Source organism: Brachypodium distachyon, chromosome 1, assembly GCF_000005505.3.
Source record: "Brachypodium distachyon strain Bd21 chromosome 1, Brachypodium_distachyon_v3.0, whole genome shotgun sequence".
Classification (NCBI taxonomy): domain Eukaryota; kingdom Viridiplantae; phylum Streptophyta; class Magnoliopsida; order Poales; family Poaceae; genus Brachypodium; species Brachypodium distachyon.
In genome coordinates, this window is record NC_016131.3 from 3,194,130 (window position 1) to 3,211,237 (window position 17,108).

General features: G+C 46.6%; 3 protein-coding genes across 6 annotated transcripts; 1 reads left to right on the forward strand and 2 right to left on the reverse strand.

Annotated features, from left to right (window-relative positions):
* Positions 1–64: 64 nt before the first annotated feature.
* On the reverse strand, positions 65–2,620 carry LOC100825042 (protochlorophyllide-dependent translocon component 52, chloroplastic). The gene is made up of 7 exons (XM_010229786.3): positions 1,958–2,620; positions 1,678–1,865; positions 1,443–1,541; positions 1,199–1,358; positions 906–1,088; positions 647–834; positions 65–528 (listed from the first exon to the last, which is right to left on the reverse strand). Exons 1-7 carry the CDS (start codon positions 2,456–2,458, stop codon positions 270–272), a joined length of 1,578 nt encoding a protein of 525 aa, XP_010228088.1. The 5' UTR covers positions 2,459–2,620; the 3' UTR covers positions 65–269.
* A 254-nt stretch (positions 2,621–2,874) lies between these two features.
* LOC100821687 (signal peptidase complex catalytic subunit SEC11A) lies at positions 2,875–5,481 on the reverse strand. Of its 2 annotated transcripts, none has more exons than XM_003564131.3 (8): positions 5,305–5,481; positions 4,688–4,800; positions 4,162–4,233; positions 3,986–4,021; positions 3,846–3,891; positions 3,593–3,680; positions 3,447–3,504; positions 2,875–3,216 (listed from the first exon to the last, which is right to left on the reverse strand). In XM_003564131.3, the coding sequence occupies exons 1-8, from the start codon at positions 5,381–5,383 to the stop codon at positions 3,166–3,168; spliced, it is 543 nt and encodes a 180-aa protein (XP_003564179.1). In that variant the 5' UTR covers positions 5,384–5,481; the 3' UTR covers positions 2,875–3,165. The 2 variants fall into 2 exon arrangements, with proteins under 2 accessions (XP_003564179.1, XP_024318298.1); XM_024462530.1 differs by having other exon boundaries at positions 5,330–5,475.
* A 2,470-nt stretch (positions 5,482–7,951) lies between these two features.
* On the forward strand, positions 7,952–16,876 carry LOC100823856 (probable acyl-activating enzyme 18, peroxisomal). Of its 3 annotated transcripts, XM_003564139.3 has the most exons (14): positions 7,952–8,709; positions 9,124–9,253; positions 9,370–9,629; positions 9,742–9,943; positions 10,014–10,054; positions 10,283–10,405; positions 14,160–14,233; positions 14,347–14,567; positions 14,764–14,858; positions 14,929–15,145; positions 15,222–15,347; positions 16,094–16,192; positions 16,280–16,489; positions 16,582–16,876. In XM_003564139.3, exons 1-14 carry the CDS (start codon positions 8,429–8,431, stop codon positions 16,693–16,695), a joined length of 2,193 nt encoding a protein of 730 aa, XP_003564187.1. In that variant the 5' UTR covers positions 7,952–8,428; the 3' UTR covers positions 16,696–16,876. The 3 variants fall into 3 exon arrangements, with proteins under 3 accessions (XP_003564187.1, XP_024312019.1, XP_010228097.1); XM_010229795.2 differs by lacking the exon at positions 7,952–8,709 and having other exon boundaries at positions 9,355–9,629; XM_024456251.1 differs by lacking the exons at positions 16,094–16,192; positions 16,280–16,489; positions 16,582–16,876 and adding an exon at positions 15,768–16,083.
* The last annotated feature ends 232 nt before the right edge of the window (positions 16,877–17,108 follow it).

The window sequence follows — 17,108 nt, forward strand, 5'->3', positions numbered from 1 at the left end:
TCGTTTCCCTGTCAGAACATTCTCAATTCACCTGCTAATAGACGCAGTACTTGGGGCGAAATTCTTGATTTTGCTCAGTGTGCAGTCTGCAGTTTGCTACTGGAATTGAAAATCGGTAGCCAATGTTTGAAACAATAAGCTAATTGCCTTTATATACAGCTATTATCGGTATCAAATGCTCTGTACGGCTGTGTTTCATGTACATCTCTAAGCTGCAGGAGTCAAAAACTACAAAATCCTAGCAACAAAAAACACAGGATTCATATATTTCACTTGTAAGCATGGACGTAATCCTGGAAATAGAAATTCTTCTGGATGAAGCTTGCGAGCCAGCGAGACGCGGCGAAGCACAGCACGGCCGCGGACACGACGGCGACTCTCTGGGCCACCGACTTGACCAGCGTCTCCTTGGCAACGGTGAGGAACCCGACGATGGCCACCGCCGCCACTTGCAGGGCGACCTCCAGCGCCTTCATGGCCTTCAGCGCCGCGCTGCAGCTCGTGCACTGCTCGACGTGCGACCAGTATCTGTAACGGACGCCGTGACAGAATTTGATCAGATCGTGTCACTGAATTCTTTCTCAGGTGTTCCAATCTCAGGTTGCCTGGAGAAGAACTTCAAATGGTGGCTTGCTATTCTGTTTACCTTTCCATGAGCTTGTCTTTGGTTGGAGTCGCCGGCAGCTGATCGACTGTCGGGGCAGCCCAGCCGACCTGGCTCTTGCAGTGCTTTCTGAACCAGTTCCTGAAGGCGATCACCATGCTGTCCGATGACGTTGGCACATACACGGCCTTCTGCCAGTTCTCAACGCCAGCAGCGGCGAAGTTGCGCTCCTGAGACCAAGAAAGAACAATGGCTTCACTCCATAGCTTGGATCACCTGAACTTAGCTGAAAAATGTTTACCTCGACGTGGAGGAGGTAGATGTCCGAGTCCAAGATGGCGTTCTGGCCGATATGATAGTACCACCGTGGTATGATCTTGTCGAGCCAGAGGCCGACGTTCCTCGGGAACGCCCAGATTACCCTGCTCCTCCCTGGAGCCACCGGAACACACATGAACACCAGCATGATCCGAGGCTTCTTCTTCTGCACCATGCGACATAACTTTTTTAACTAATTCCGTGGATTCCTACCGTTTCAGTTTCGCTCCCATTCTCGCAATGTGACATGGGGAGAACTGCTTGATCTTGTCATACCTCTCCCTCTTCTTGTCTGGGCAACGGCGAGCCATAGAATGTGCACGGCGCGACGTACCGGAAGTAGCCACCGTTCTCCTGCGGTGAAAGGAACCCGTCCACGCCGGCCTCCTCGATCTTCATCTTCATCGGCCCGCCGCCTTCTCGGTCAAACTCAACTGTGAAGAAGAAACGAACATCCGTCAGTAAACTGAACGTGACAATGCAACGGGTGCTCTCGGCTCATGTCAGGCAGGGGGCATATCTTCCAGGGTCTTCCTTCTTGCGAAGCCGGCCCATCAACCCTTTGTGCGCGTATGGGACATGCGCAGGGTCCATGAGGTTCTCAACCAGCACATCGTACCTGCAATGCAAACCAATGAGCTGCTTGCAAATGCAATGCTGCTAAGAACAATCGATGGATCGAAGTATATATCGAACAGGCATTGAGATTCAGAAGATGACGATGAGAGTGAGACATGCTTAGAAGGCGTTTTTACCCGTAGGAGAGGTCCCTGATGCCATAGACGGTGACGAAGGAGGGGTCGTCGATCTCCGGGATGAACGGCGGGCGCTTCCTTTGCAGCACATCCTCGTGTTCGGCGCCGGCCCTCGGGTAGAACCACAGGATGTTGTTCTGCACCACGCTCGGGTACGCCGCCACGCACGCCTTGCTGTTCTTGTGCACCTGAGAGGAGAGGAAGATCTCCGATTGGTCTCCGTGTAATTTGAGAATTCACGCATTTGCTCACGGAGGAAGAAGAGGATTTGTGGGCGTACGGGTGGGCCGAGGGCGGGGGCCTGGGGGATGAACTGGCAGGAGCCGCGGCCGTCGAAGCACCAGCCGTGGTACACGCACTGGAGCCGGCCCTTGTCGTCGATCCGGCCCTCCGACAGCGGCGCCAGCCGGTGCGGGCACGCGTCGTCAAACACCCGCCACTCGCCGTCGCCGGCCGTGCGGTCGTACCAGGCGACGACGCGGAGGCCCAGGATCGTCTTGCCGTGGGGCGCGCGCGGGTCGAGGTCGCACACGGGGGCCACCGGGTACCACTGGTCCAGCCAATCGAACCGCCCCTCCTCCCCCTCCGCTCCCCCTGACCACGGGTTTTCCCCCGTCCGCGGCGCCTCCGCCGCTACGGCTGAAGCCGGCGACAACAGCCGCGCAGGAGCGGCTGCTGCTGCTGCTCGGGCGAACGCCGCCGGGGCGGTGGGCGGGCGGAGAAGGAGAGGGATGCGAGGGCGCGCGCGGGGGGGGAGGAGCAGGAGGGATAGGGGATCCATGGCGCCTGCTCGCTCGATCGAGATCCTGGCGGCGGCTGACGGACGCTACGGGACGGCGAGAGGGCTGGAGGAGGAAGAAGAAAGCTGTGGCTGTGGGGAGTGGCGGGAGAGCATGCGCGGCTTGCGGCTGCGGTTTCGCCGGCACGACTTATCACCACGTCGCTCAACTTACTCGTCTTCTATACAGCTTTGAATTTTTAATATATATATATATATATAATATTTTAAGCAAAATCCAGTGCTTTTGTAGAAAAATAGGCTCCTTAAGTACTCCCAACGTGCCAGATTGTACAATTTGTCCATGCATTTGCTCCGTTGCTTTCAGCCTACGATCATACATCCATGGCCACTAAGTTGACTCCTGATGTTCAGTTTACATCCGAAGCAACTTTTTAGCCTTTATCCATTTTTGGTTCTTCAGCAACCAAGGAAGCTCCATTTTCAGGGGTACATCCAAGACCCAACCAGCACTAGGCTTTCTCAGTTCTCCTGAAAACATTTCACAATTTTTATCGAATGCAATAGACAAATTGAGACCACTAACTAGGACTGTCAGAAGATGATGGGTGTTGCATAAGACCCGGTTCGCTAGGGCAGATACAATAGTCTAAACAGATGAAAGAAAATCTTTCGCAACAGAATGTCGCCTGCCCCATGGTTACTTTTTTACTACAATATCAAACAAGTATGTGGCAAGGTAGACATCTTCAATCTTTCGATGTTATGACCAGCAGGCCCAGCGCGCCGATCAGAAGGTACTGCAGGAAGAAGCATCATATATCAACATGTCAGCAATGCACCCAACACCCAGGAATACCAAGCTACGAACAGCACTATGTTTCTTTTCTTTTTTTTCAATTTTTGATCTCCCATAAACCAAAAGGTGGATGAGCGAGGAGTTTAACGAAATCTGACGGAAAAGTTGCTCCACATGGACACTCATTGTTTAACCTCCAGGGCGTCTGTAATTTGACAAGAATAAACATACCTTGATCATTGGCTGCTCAGTCATCACAATTGTAACCCACCCAACATATGGAAGATAGCTGTTCACAGAAGAAAAGGGTAATGTCAGCTGAACAATTTTCACCGGAATGAAGGCAGATAAGTGATGCAATTGTCATGGATACTTACCCTACAGCCCGCCCCATAATGTGATGACGCTGAAGCCAAAGCTGACCCTGTGCATACAGCAGCCGGTCATCCCCAAAATTATTGTCACCTGAAAGGCAATTGATCAGTTGATAGAACCGTGTAGTAACATCTACTGTAAATCATAAATTGTTGGCTATTGATTATTATTGCAGGATTGCACAAACTGCTTTACCAGTCAGCAGTATAATCACTGAAGAAAATTTACGGCGTTTAAAAAGAAAACGATGGATACCTTTCGTGAGGATTTCAACTTCTGCACTTTCCTGGCGTTCATGGACCTGCACAGAAAGTAAAGAAAAGCTAAACCAAGCAAGAAAAAACCCTTCAAATCTTAACATATGGCTCATGGCATGACTTCAAAAAAACTATTACCTTAATCACACGGTGAACTATTGGAATTTCACGACCCTACATACATAACAAGCATATGTAAATTTAGTGTTGTGGGGATCATGCAGCAGCACATGGCAAATTTGAATATAGGGCCAACAACTGATGAATTCATGATTCAGCTACTGATTTATGGCTTACAAAGCAGTAGGAATTACATCAATATTGAAAACAACTATTTCTCCAGTACGGATGGGATCTTTGCTCATGCGCAAAAATAGGATATCACCCTGCAAAGCATATAATGAATCATTCAGAAATAGCAATGTAAAATATATGATGGCATGTTACAGGACGCAAAACTGAACTCTGAATTGAAACTAAAAACTGAAGACTGGAGTAGATGATATGCACCAATACTGATTGACAGAACCGGGAACTTCAAGGAAAATTTTGGGACGAATGGGGCCAGCATCTTAATCGTAGAAAACAGGCCAATAAGGCAATTTTTCTGCCATTTTTAAAATTAGTAGAATTTCTAGGAAACCAAATATTTCTTCTAGGAAATATACATAAATGCTCGTCTCAGTGCATTGCACATGCAGCTTCTGAAATACAGATTGACCACAGCCAATTAAGTGCATATTTCCATACAAGCAGTCAACAGAACACTTATGTCCACCTCAAATACCTAATCATAACAAAAGCACACATCTAAGCCTATTCTTGCATTGTGTAACTTACCCTTTTAAATCCAGGCTCCATGCTACCAGAAAGAACCACGACCACAGGGGACTCACTCCCAGTGGCAACCATCAATCCCTTCCATATGATCAACGCCGATGTAACAATCATACCTGGCACAGAAAACATTAGAATCTCTCCATATAAGAGCACTGTTGGAATCAATTAATCAGCAAATTTAATAGTATACTAAGAGCAATGAAACCCCAGGTTAACAATCTTTAAATATCATGAGTTCATACCCAATCTGCCAGGAGCAAGAAACATTGTTAGTAAAAAAAATTAGCTGCTAGGGTGAAAACACACAAGCATGATTCATGCAGGGCACAAAATCCACACTTCATTTCCCTAATGCTGTCATATCCAACTTTGCTCCTGTATTTTGTACACCACCCGCCATAGTGATCCAGAAAAACAAATTGATAAAGGTCGCAGAGCCATGTAAATAACCGAACCTCCCTTCCCAGTCTTACCAGCGAAAATCCAGAGGTATGAAGCCTAATGGAATGACGCGACAAATCCCTAACCTAGAATCCTAGCGATCTGAGCGCAAACAAGAAATAAAACCCTGGGGCGGGGGCGGGTAGGGGAGTGGGGGCAGGGAGAGCGGGCGTCACCGAGGGTGATGATCTGCGTGAGCACCTGGCGGATCTGCACCGAACGGATCGACTCCACCTGGTCGCCGATGAACCCCATCTTGCTCGGCTGCTCTCGGTGGGGAAACTCTTCGCTCCTTTTTCCTAGTCCCGGAGGGGCGGCGGACTCACGACAGCAAGGATTTCCCGGGCCAGGCATAGACGGACTAAGCCCGCCGCGCTTCCGGGCTTTTAAAAAAAGCCCGGCCCGATAGCCACCTATACTGTAGGCACTCCGGTTACTGAAAGTCTGAAAACCGAGTAAAAAACAAAGGTTATACTGTAGAATGGATTAAGTTTACGTTATGACTTTTCAACGAAAACTATGAATCCACAGTTATTCGCTCCGATTGTGAATTCTTCAATTCTTCTTGTCGCTTCAGTTCGAAATTATGCAAAAATAATGACAAGAGTTTAGAATCGCAGTGAGTAGTTTTTATTTCCAAACTACAAATTGGCGTAGCGAGAAAGTTCAACTCCTAAAAACCCACCGGAGCACTGTCTATTTGTTAAGAATGGACGCCACTTCACTGTCATCAGCCATGTCACTGAAATGTGGGGTGCCCGCGACTTGCACTTGCACAGTCCTGGAACCGTTATGTAACGAGTATGTACACATAGTTAAACGGGATGAGAGGGTCACATCCTAAGGTGCAATAACCTGGTAGAGATATCCATAACTGCCAAAAGTAAGAAAGCTGAGAGGTGAGTTGGATGACGTGAAAAATGTATAATTCTGCTCCTTCCACATGTTCCGGGTGAACAGGATAAGATGGCCACTTCGAGCTTTGGCGTGTGCGTTTGGGCATCAAGAATAATCTTGTTCCACAACAACTCAGTCGTGAGTGGTCCTACAGTACCATATTGGTCGAGTCTCTTGACCCAAATTCGCTAAGACCCTACATGACAACAGTAAACGATAGTCCTTGGATATATGGGCGACGGTCTTCGGGGTGTTCAATCAAAGCCGTCAAAGCAAAGCTCAGGTGATTGGTTCCTTGTGATGCAATCAGCTCACCCAGATTCAAGTCTTCAATTTGACATGGGTGTTCGCATTTCCTTAAATTTATTTTAGGACCTAACCGGCATTGTGTTTTCAGTGGGAGTGACGTACCCGTCAACTACGAGACGCCTGTGGTGACTTGTCAATCTCAAGATGATGTGCCGGAACTAGTCTCTCAGAAATGCTCATAGGAGTAGGGTGTGTGTGCGTGCGTTCATAGGGGTGAGTGTGTATACGTATTTGTGAGAGTTATTGTATTTTCTAAAAAAAAAATCAAAGCTGTCAAAGAAGATCATACGAGCAATCCCCTAAAAGTGAATGATCTTCTTGTTAACCAAAAGATATTCGCCACCATGTACCACTCTCGTACCCCTTTTAGAATGCACAATTCTTTCGTAGTTGTACTATCTTGTTTTGGCGTTGTACGCGTTGATATTTCTGCACATAAAACTGGTTGACGGATTTAAAAAAAAATGGTTGACGATTAGTGAAACTGATATTCCTGCGTTGACGTTGTACGATGTGAATGTGCTAAGAGCATCTTCAGCAGAAGCCCTAAATAGAGTGGCTATACTATTTTAGGAGCCAGAGTAAAAAAAAAAGTTTTCAACAGAGCTCCTGCTCGGTTCCTTTTCTATTCAATGAAGTTCCTAAAAGAACACCCCGAGCCCCCAATCCCAGGGTCCGCAGGGGAGCCCCTATTCTCTTTTCCCCCGAGCCACGTCAGCTTTCGTCCTCCCCCGCGCGCGCACTTCACTGGACGGCACCACTCCGCACCGCCGGCCGCCCCTGCGCCTCGCCGCCGGCCCGTTTGCCGCCACCGTGCAGCCCCGCCGCCCCTTCCCCCGTGCCCCTGCGGCCTTGCCCCGCAGCCCCATGCCCGCCTAGGTCTGCGCGTCGTCTGTCTCATGGCTGCCGCCGCCCTCTGTGTCCCAGCGGCCGCCCGCGCACTGCCGCCGCCTTCGTCTGCGCCTCGCCTCGCCGCCCCTCTGCCTCTGCCTCGCCGTCCCAGCGCCACGTCACCGCCCCTCCGCCTCGCTGCCCCTGTGCCGCCGCCTCGCCGTCCCGCATCGCGTCGCAGCCCGCCTCGCCGCCCCTCCGCCTCGCTGCCCCTGCGCCTCGCCGTCCCGCATCGCGTCGCAGCCCGCCTCGCCGTCCCATGGCGGCCTTGCCGCCCGTGGTCACGTCCGTCTGCGCCTTGGCCGCCACGTCCAACGCCCTCGGCCGCTGCCCTCCGTTGCAAGGCCGCCGCGTCCAACTTCATCGGCCGCCTGCTCCATGGGGAAGAAGAAGATGAGAGGAAAAAAAAAAGAAAAAGAAATGGCAATAGACACACTGACGTATGAGACCCACTAGTCAGTGTAATTGCAAAACTAAATAGGACCAAAGTTTAATTGCAAAACTAAATAGGGACCGAAGTTTAGGTAGCACCACTGAAGCTCAAGTTTAAATAGGGCCTGAAAATTTTAGGAGGAAGCCCTGTACAGTATTTAGGGTCCTTGTTTTTAGGGCCTATGCTCTAAAGCTTTATTTGACGGATAGAGTATAAAATGGGAACGTATTTCAGGCTTTTAATTCGATTGATTATAACTTGAGAGGATAAACGGATGAGACAAAGGTCATTGGTCTAGTGATCCTGAGTTCCTGACCACTCCGCCGGTGGCCAATTTCCTCCCGGCGCTAATGTGACGCTGCTTCCACAAAACGACACTACGCTGCCGTCGGCTTCGTGGGTGCGTGAAGTCTTGTTCAAATCGGGAAGAAGCGGCCGACGTCGACGGCGACGGCGAGGGATCCCTGGGCTACCAAACTGGAGTAGCACCTACCAGCTACCACTAACCAGACGCCCCCGCACCACACCTCATACCAACAAAACTTCACCTACCCAACCCGAGCTTTCGCTCAATCCCTTCCTTTCCTCCTCGTGACGAGCTCGTGATCAAACTAGATCAGCCAAATTCCCAAATGCGCGGATAAAATACTGTCACAAGTGCGAAGGCTCCTGAGAAAACAAGTACGGAGTAGTATACTAGTGCCAATCCACGGTGCAAGCGGCGAGGCGGAGGCTGAGCACTCGAGCAGGCGGCCGGGCGGGGGCAATACATGGCGGCGACCGCGAGGGGGAGCGCGCGGGAGATCCGGGCGGCCGACGTGGAGGTGGCCGGGCTCGCCGCGGCCGAGGCGGGCGCCTTCCTCGCGGCTCTCCGCTCCGCCGCCGCGTCGTCGCCGTCTTCGGACGCGGCCGAGGTGTGGGCGGCGGTGGTGGCGGCGGGTGTTCTGCGGCCGGAGCACCCGCACGCGCTCCACCAGCTCGTCTACTACTCCGTCTACGCCGGCTGGGACCGCGCCGCCCGGGGCCCGCCTCCCTACTGGTTCCCGTCCCCGTAAGTCCCGCCCCCGAACCTATCCCTCTGTTTCTCGTTTCTGAAGGATAGCTGAACATGGTTTTCTGGCGGCGCTCTGTTGCCAAATGTTGACCCAACCGAGTAGTGGAAATACTCCGCATAGATAGTGCTGGAGCAGTTAGGCTGACGATTGGAGCCATTGCTGCTAGTGTCAGTCTAAGCCATGTAAATTTCGAACATCTAATTCCACCAAATCAGTTAGCTCATGGTTCCATCGAAGGTACTACCTCTGTTTCTTTTTTTATCAGACATCCTATCAAGCCAAAACGTCTTATAGAAGGGAACAGAGGGAGTAGTGTCTAGTCCAAACATAAAAAAGTCTGCAAGACTGTAACTGCGTTGTAGATTCACACCATGTGCACTATGTGATATTACTATGATCTATTGTTTCAGGATTGACTGTAAGCGAACAAATCTCGGGAGAATGATGGAACAGAATGGGCCTAAGCTGTTAGGATCATCGTACAAGGATCCGATTTCGAGCTTTGATCTCTTTCACAAATTCTCAGTAGAGAATCAGGAGGTCAGTTTTGTCTAAATTAGTAATTTGCTTCACATTATAAGTGAACGACTAAATATAAGTTCAGTTTCTTCATAATCGTTAATCTAAGCTTAGCCTCCTAGGTGATCCTTTCTTAGGTGTACTGGAGAATGGTGCTAAAGGAGCTCTCAGTCAAGTTCCTGCGCGAACCAAAGTCGATTCTAGATGCATCAGATAAATCAAAGAAAGGAGGAACATGGTTCCAAGGCGCTGTGCTTAACATTGCTGAATGTTGTCTGCTACCTTGGCCTTCCCAAAATAGGACAGATGACAGCACAGCTATTGTTTGGAGGGATGAGGGCCTTGATGATTATCCGGTGAATCGTATGTCGCTGAAGGAGCTTCGCACTCAAGTGATGTATGCATCTTTTATCAAATTAACAGTAGCGAGCGTTCAAAAACCTTGAAACTTTCTTTGTTTGATTGTACAATGTCATCATCATGATTTTGTTTGGCTATGGTGTTTTCAGGACTGTTGCACATGCCCTTGATACCATGTTTCAAAAGGGGGACCGGATTGCTATAGACATGCCTATGACATGCAATGCTGTCATTATTTATTTGGCAATCATCCTTGGGGGCTTTGTTGTTGTGTCAATAGCAGACAGTTTCGCACCTCAGGAGATTGGTACACGCATGAGAGTCTCAAACGCAAAGGCAATTTTTACTCAGGTTAGACTGTAGGAAACCTTATGTACAGCGACACTATAGCGGGGCTTATACTAATTTCACGAGATTTCAGGATTTCATAATTAGAGGAGGGAAGCAATTTCCACTTTACAGGTATATGATTGATCAAATAATTAGTTAATATATGTGTTTAGTAACTTAATTTGTTCAACTTTAACAAGAAAATAGTATTATTTTTTGGTAGGATTTATCTCCTGTGAAAACAATTGTTTTGCATTGTTGTAACAATATATTTCTTCATAGTTTTCTTGCCTGATCTTACTGAGCTATCATAGAACAATTCTCAATACTCATCTAAATAGGTCAAATTCTGTTCTTTAGCCGTGTCATGGAAGGAACTTCATCTAAAGCTATTGTAATTCCTGCAACTGGAGACTGTCTTGGAGTTACACCAAGGACTGGCGATATGTCCTGGAAAGATTTTCTTTCTCGTGCTGCTGGAAGGTATGCAATAAGTTTGATCCTTCTCATGTCACACAATCAAAAGTAAATGATGGTCTGAATTTAGATTTTGTTTCACGAAAATTTTGGTAGTACGTTGCAAAACAAAGGTGATTTCGTGATATGACCAACATGGCAACAGTTTTTTTAGACTCAGGGGCAACAGCCCCTGGCCCCAAATTTCATTGAGACCTAGGTTCGGCCAGAGTTTAAACCATACAGTCTGAGTGTCCCAAAACGAACTGGCAAAGCACCAGAAACAAAAGCGTACAACTGGCAATTTATGCTCAGCGAGTCACGCAGGGCGCAGCCTGGAGAGATGCAGTCTTGGATTTCTTCAGTGGAGAAGCCTGCGGCGAGTAGGTGCCATACTCCAGGGGCGTGCTGGGACTCAGGAGCGCAGGAAGCTTCAGGCCAGAAGTTGCAGCTCTTGGTGGTGAAGCCGGGGTGTCAGAGATCTTGAGGCGAGCGTAGTCGCCCAGGATGGAAGCCTCCGGTCCTGACAGCAATGGCATGACTCTACCGCCAGTAGAGCCGAAGGCCATCAGTGCCAGGCCAAGGGAGGTGGTGCCTGCAGCACCAGATGCATGTGGGAGTAGAAAGCCTCGACCACCTCCATCATTTCCTGTTTGAAGATAATTTTCCATTTCTGGAGAGATTGGAGGATTAGCCACCAGATTCGTTTACAACTAATCCAAACAGCATTATTAAAGATGATATTATTCCTAGTTTTCCAAATGCACCATAAAACCGTAGCACAGATGGAATTAAGGCCAGCATGCCTTTTACTGGAAAGCCAGAACTTGGCAATGGATTCGTAATTGGCACCTAGCTGTTTGTGGAAGAAATCAGAAGCAGGTGGCCAGATTACTTTAGCAACTACACGGTCAAAGAATAAGTGGGAGACAGATTCATTTTCAAGACAGAAAGCACATTCCTCTGGTTTTTGCATGTTCCTTTTTTTCAAGTTGTCTCTAGTCATTATCTTATCATGAGAGAGTAACCAGAGAAAAACCTGAATTTTAGGAGGGACAATGATGGACCAGATGGCAGGAATGAAAATCTGTTTGACCCCTCTAAAATTAATAATGCTGTACAGGGAACTGGTGGAGTATTGACCTGAAGCAGCATATTGCCATATTAGATAGTCCATTTCAGTACTTAAAGAGATACTAGAGGCAATCTGCTCCAGTTCATACCAAGGTTCCATCATAGCATTATCAAAGGATCTTCTAAAGGTTAACATCAGTGTCTGGCCATCCCACACTTCAGCAACAGTTGCATTTTGTTCATTGCATATAACATAGAGGGGCCAGAACTGGACTGCAAGGGGGGAGGTACCAAACCAAGTATCTTCCCAGAATTTTACTTTGGTTCCATCCCCCAGCACCCACCTATAACCAAATTTGACTGCTTTGACTGCCCACATAACTCCAGCCCAGAATCTGGACACACCTACAGTGTTGCTGGAAAAAATGTTGGGGGAGCAGGTATGATATTTATTGTCTACTATGGTTTTCCAGCTCTTCTCACCAGCAGAGATGTATCTTTTGATCCAAGAAGAAAGGAGGCAAAGGTTAATGTCTTGCAGATTAGGGACACCAAGCCCACCAAATTCTTTTTTCATACAGATTAGGGGCCAGTTAGCTAGATGTAGCTTCCTGTGTCCTTCAAAATCATTCCACAGGCAATGAGCCATTTGAGTGTTAATGAGGTGTAGGGCCCATTTGGGGAATTTAAAGAAGGAGAGGAGGTAGATAGGTATGCTTGCTAGGCAAGCTTTGATAAGAGTCAGTCTCCCAGCATATGAGAGCAATTTGCCTCTCCATCCTGCTATTCTCTTTAAAATTTTATCCACTAGTGGTTGTATATCTTCTTTGTTGAGCTTATCATAATGGAGGGGAATACCTAAGTATTTAATGGGGAAAGCACCTTCAGTGCACCCAAAAATACTTAAGAGAGGGGAAAGCTGGAGGGGGTTAAGTCCAATGGGGATTAATTCACTTTTTGAGTAGTTAATCTTCATTCCAGACACTTGCTCAAAACAAGTGAGTACCCACTTAAGGTTAGCAGCCATTTCCTGATCATTAGCAGAGAAGAGGATGGTGTCATCAGCATACTGTAGGCTGATGACACCACTAGGGCAAAGATCTCCACAGAGCCCTTGAATGAGGGAATGATGTGAAGCTTTACACAGCATTTTAGTGAGGACATCAACTACCAGATTGAAGAGAAGGGGGAAGAGGGGATCTCCTTGTCGAAGACCCTTGCTAGTAATAAAAGTTTTCCCTTCTACATTATTAAGCTTAACACAAACAGAACCCATATGTGTTATTTGGTGGATCCATGAGCGCCACCTAGTGCTAAAACCTCTTAGAAGTAGAAGTTCAGTAAGAAAATCTAGGTTTACCTTATCAAAAGCTTTTTCATAATAAGAATTATGCCAGCTCCCCCAGAGCTATGTACAGAGTGTAGCACTTCATGAGCAGTGACCACACTCTCTAAAATGTATCTTCCTTTAATAAAGGCAGATTGGTTGCTGGAAATGAGAGAGTTCATAATTAGGGCTAGTCTGTTAGTAAGAACTTTAGTGAAAACTTTGAAGCTACAATTGAGGAGACTAATTGGTCTAAATTTCTTTATAGAGGAAGCATTTGGTTTTTTTGGGATAAGAGTTAGGACAGCAAAGTTTAGTCTAAAGATATCTAGCTCTCCCTTGTAGAAGTCAGCAAACATGGCCATCAGATCATGCTTGATGACCTCCCAAAAGCGCTGGTAAAACATAAAGGAAAGCCCATCAGGGCCAGGGGCTCCATCAGCATAAGAGCCAAAGACAGCATCTTTTACTTCTTTTTCAGTAAAAGGGGCTTGGAGCATGTCATTGTCTAGGTCAGAGACTTTCTCATTAGCAGGAAAAAGGTGGGGGAGAGGGTGAAGCCTGTTCTGTCCTCCAGACAGAATAGATCTTTGTAGAAGGAAGTAGCTACATCTAACATCTCAACTGTACTAGTGACAGGGCCATCAGGGCCATCTAGGGTGTGAATGAGGGTTTTTCTTCTCCTTTGGTTTGCAACTGCATGAAAGTATGCAGTGTTTTTGTCACCCTCTTTAATGTCTCTATCTCTAGATCTTTGTTTGGATTTTGTTTCTTCCTTAAGCCAGATTTTCTGCATTTCCTCGTGAATCTGTTTCATCCTAGTTTGGTCTTCTAGGGAGAGAGGGGTAGATTCAGATTTGATATCTAGGGTATCATACTCCTCCATCATTTCTTTTTTATATTTCCTAAGGGCAGCCTCAATATTATGACTCCAACCTTTAGAGCTTTTTCTAAAACGTCTAGTTTTTTCTTGCCAAATGGAGATAGCAGTAGTACTTTTGGTGGGGGCAGACCAGGATCTGACCACCAGGTCCCTGAACTCTTCCCTAAGCAGCCACCATTTTTCAAATTTATAGCTAGAAGATTTGGGAGTGAGACCAACTCCAGATTCCCACAGAATGGGAGTGTGGTCACTTCCTAATCTGGGCAGGGCCTGAGCAGAGCCCAAGGGAAAGAAACTATCAATATCAGTAGTACAAAAAATCCTATCTATTGTGCTCATGACTAGATTGTCCTGGTTGTTAGCCCAGGTAAATTTTCTACTAGAGAGTTTAATTTCTAGCAGGCTCCAGATTTCAATCCAAGCATTAAAATTATTACACCATTTCTGGTTAACCTTGCCATTATTTAACATGGCAACAATATGTCTTGGATTTGCAGGTCATCCATCTACTCTCCAGTTTATCAACCATCAGATGCCCTAATTAATATACTGTTCTCTTCAGGAACAACTGGTATATTCTATCCTGAGTTCCTCATATATTTTCCTTTTATCTCTGGTTGCGCCATTTCTCTTGTTCACAACTCCTGACGTGATTTTGAGCTGTTCTATTTGCTTCTCGTGCAGGAGAGCCAAAAGCTATACCATGGACGCAACTTTGTCCCATAAGATGCGGAGCTGATACCTGGGCACATTTGGATGTTCGTCCACAGGACATAGGTTGCTGGCCTACAAATCTGGGTTGGGTTATGGGACCTATACTCTTGTTCTCCTGCTTTCTAAGTGGTGCAACTTTGGCTTTGTATCATGGTTCTCCACTTGGACATGGTTTCTGCAAGTTTGTGCAGGTGTGATGTAATTTGCATCATCACTTAGTTTGAACTTTGAACTGCTAAAGACTATCCTTACTTATGTTAGAAGCTAGATATAAGATAGGATTTTGTCAAAAGTCTGAGCAATGCATACTTATGTTAGAAGCTAGATATAAACTGCCCTTACTCATATACTTCACAGTAACTATCCAATATATTTTGTTTTTTGCAGGATGCCCGTGTTAATATGTTAGGAACTGTACCTAGCTTGGTAAAGGCATGGAAGGCTGGGAATCTTACTAAAGGGATAGACTGGACTAAAATCAGGTGAGTTGCTACTAAGGCATTCAGCTTCATTACAAGCTGGTGGAAGGAAGCTATAATACTAGCATTGCAGGGTACTTGCCACAACAGGGGAGGCTTCTGATATTGATGATAATCTATGGCTATCTTCACGTGCCTGTTACAAGCCCATTGTTGAGTGCTGTGGAGGCACGGAGTTGGCATCCTCATATATTCAAGGGAGTCTTTTGCAGCCACAAGCTTTTGGAGCTTTTAGTGGGAAATCCATGTCCACTGGGTTTGTCATACTTGATGAACAAGGACATCCATATGTAAGTATTGTCCCTAGAATTTTCCTTTTTTTTCTAAATGTGTTCGGGACATAACCATTTGAGGTTGCTGTGTTAGCCTGATGATCAACCTTGTGCTGGAGAAGTGGGCCTCTTCCCTTTATATTTTGGTGCTACTGATCGGCTTCTCAATGGCGACCACGATAAGGTTTACTTTGATGGAATGCCCATTTACAAAGGAAGGGTATGGACTTGCTTGTCTCACTTCTCCGTTTAGATTCCCAAAAAAACACTGTATGACTCAAATTTTAACAACAAAGGCTATGTGGCTCTGTAGCTTCTTCCATTTATTTAAACTTCTTGACAAAAAATATTTTGAAGACATTCAACATTAGCCCTAATCTGGCTGTTGCTCTATAAAATCAATTATGTTCTCCAATGTTAATTGTGGAGCCCTACCGGGAAGATCAGAAGCAAATATGTGATCTGGACATGTTTTTCTGTTCTGGCATCAGTTGTGGAACGATAACTTTGCTATGAAAAACTAGCAACATCTTAATCAATGTCCCTTCTTTGCTAAACCAGCTAAATTAATCCAACTACATAGTTGAGAATTATAACCAGAATGGTGAAAACTCATACTCCCTCCGTCCGTTTTTACCAGGCGCTTTAGTTTTTGCACCCATACCAAGGCAGTCTCGGGAGTTGATGTTTTGGAGAAACTGCCCGAGTGCAAGGTCCCACCTGCGGTTTGGTTGCCCAATCAATTGATATTAGTAGGCTGATTATTCGCCGGCCACGCACGCGCTTCCCTCGCCCCACGCATCGTGTGCGCTCTGCATTGGCCGTTCGTATAGATGGACGCGGAATAGGGGTAGTACTAATATTTGTATCCAGCAACGCCTCATATAAATGGACTTGTCTGTTCAAATAACGCTGCCGGTAAAAGCGGACGGAGGGAGTATATTGTAATGGTACTTCATATTGCAGCAACTCCGACGGCACGGAGATATAATCCAGAGGACAGTAGGTGGTTATTATATTGTACAGGGCAGAGCAGATGACACTATGAATCTTGGAGGAATTAAGGTCACACCCCCTGTTTCAATGTTTTCAATCCCTCATTATAACCGTTGCATTCCATGAACCAATTCAGTACTGCTCTTGTGTGAACAGACAAGTTCGGTGGAGATCGAACGGGTTTGTAATAGAGCCGACGAGGGTCTGCTAGAAACCGCAGCAGTTAGCATCAAACCTACCGGTGGGGGGCCTGAACAGCTGGCTATCTTGGCAGTACTGAAAGATAGATCAGCATCATGCGATGCTCATCTTCTAAAGAGCAAGTTCCAGCGAGCCATCCAGAAGAACCTCAATCCCCTTTTCAAGGTAAGAGCTTCTCTTTTCTGGTGTTCAGTTCAGATGATCAGATGGATGCATGTGTAACGAGGTAATTGGGATCGTTTTGTTCATCCTGACAGGTGAGCTACGTCAAAGTCGTTCCCGAGTTCCCGAGAACTGCTTCAAACAAGCTGTTGAGAAGGGTTCTGAGGGATCAGCTGAAGTTGGAACTCGTGAATCGCAGTAAGCTATGAAAGGGCCTGAGTATTACTGAACACTGGATGTGTTCCGTAAGCAACATCCTGAATCCTTTTATATTGTGTTCATTGGAGGTGTGTACAGAACTTCACAGTGTATTGTATAGTGCTCATGTCATTCGAACTAACAAGGCGATCTCATAATAAAATGGGAAAATTGGATATTTTTTCGTGTGAATTTTTTCCACTTTTATATCCATTGTTACTTTTGAAGGGGAGCTATGACACTGAAAGAGAAAGTAGGCAGAAAGCATTAGCAAATAGCAATATAGGGAACTTGCTTCATTTTATAACCTACGTACAAAATTCTAAGTCAAAATACTCCATTCGATTTATTTTCCATGTACACCGTATGTGTTAAGAGAACTAGGATGCAGTGAAATCTTTACAATTTTGTTACTACAAGTGTT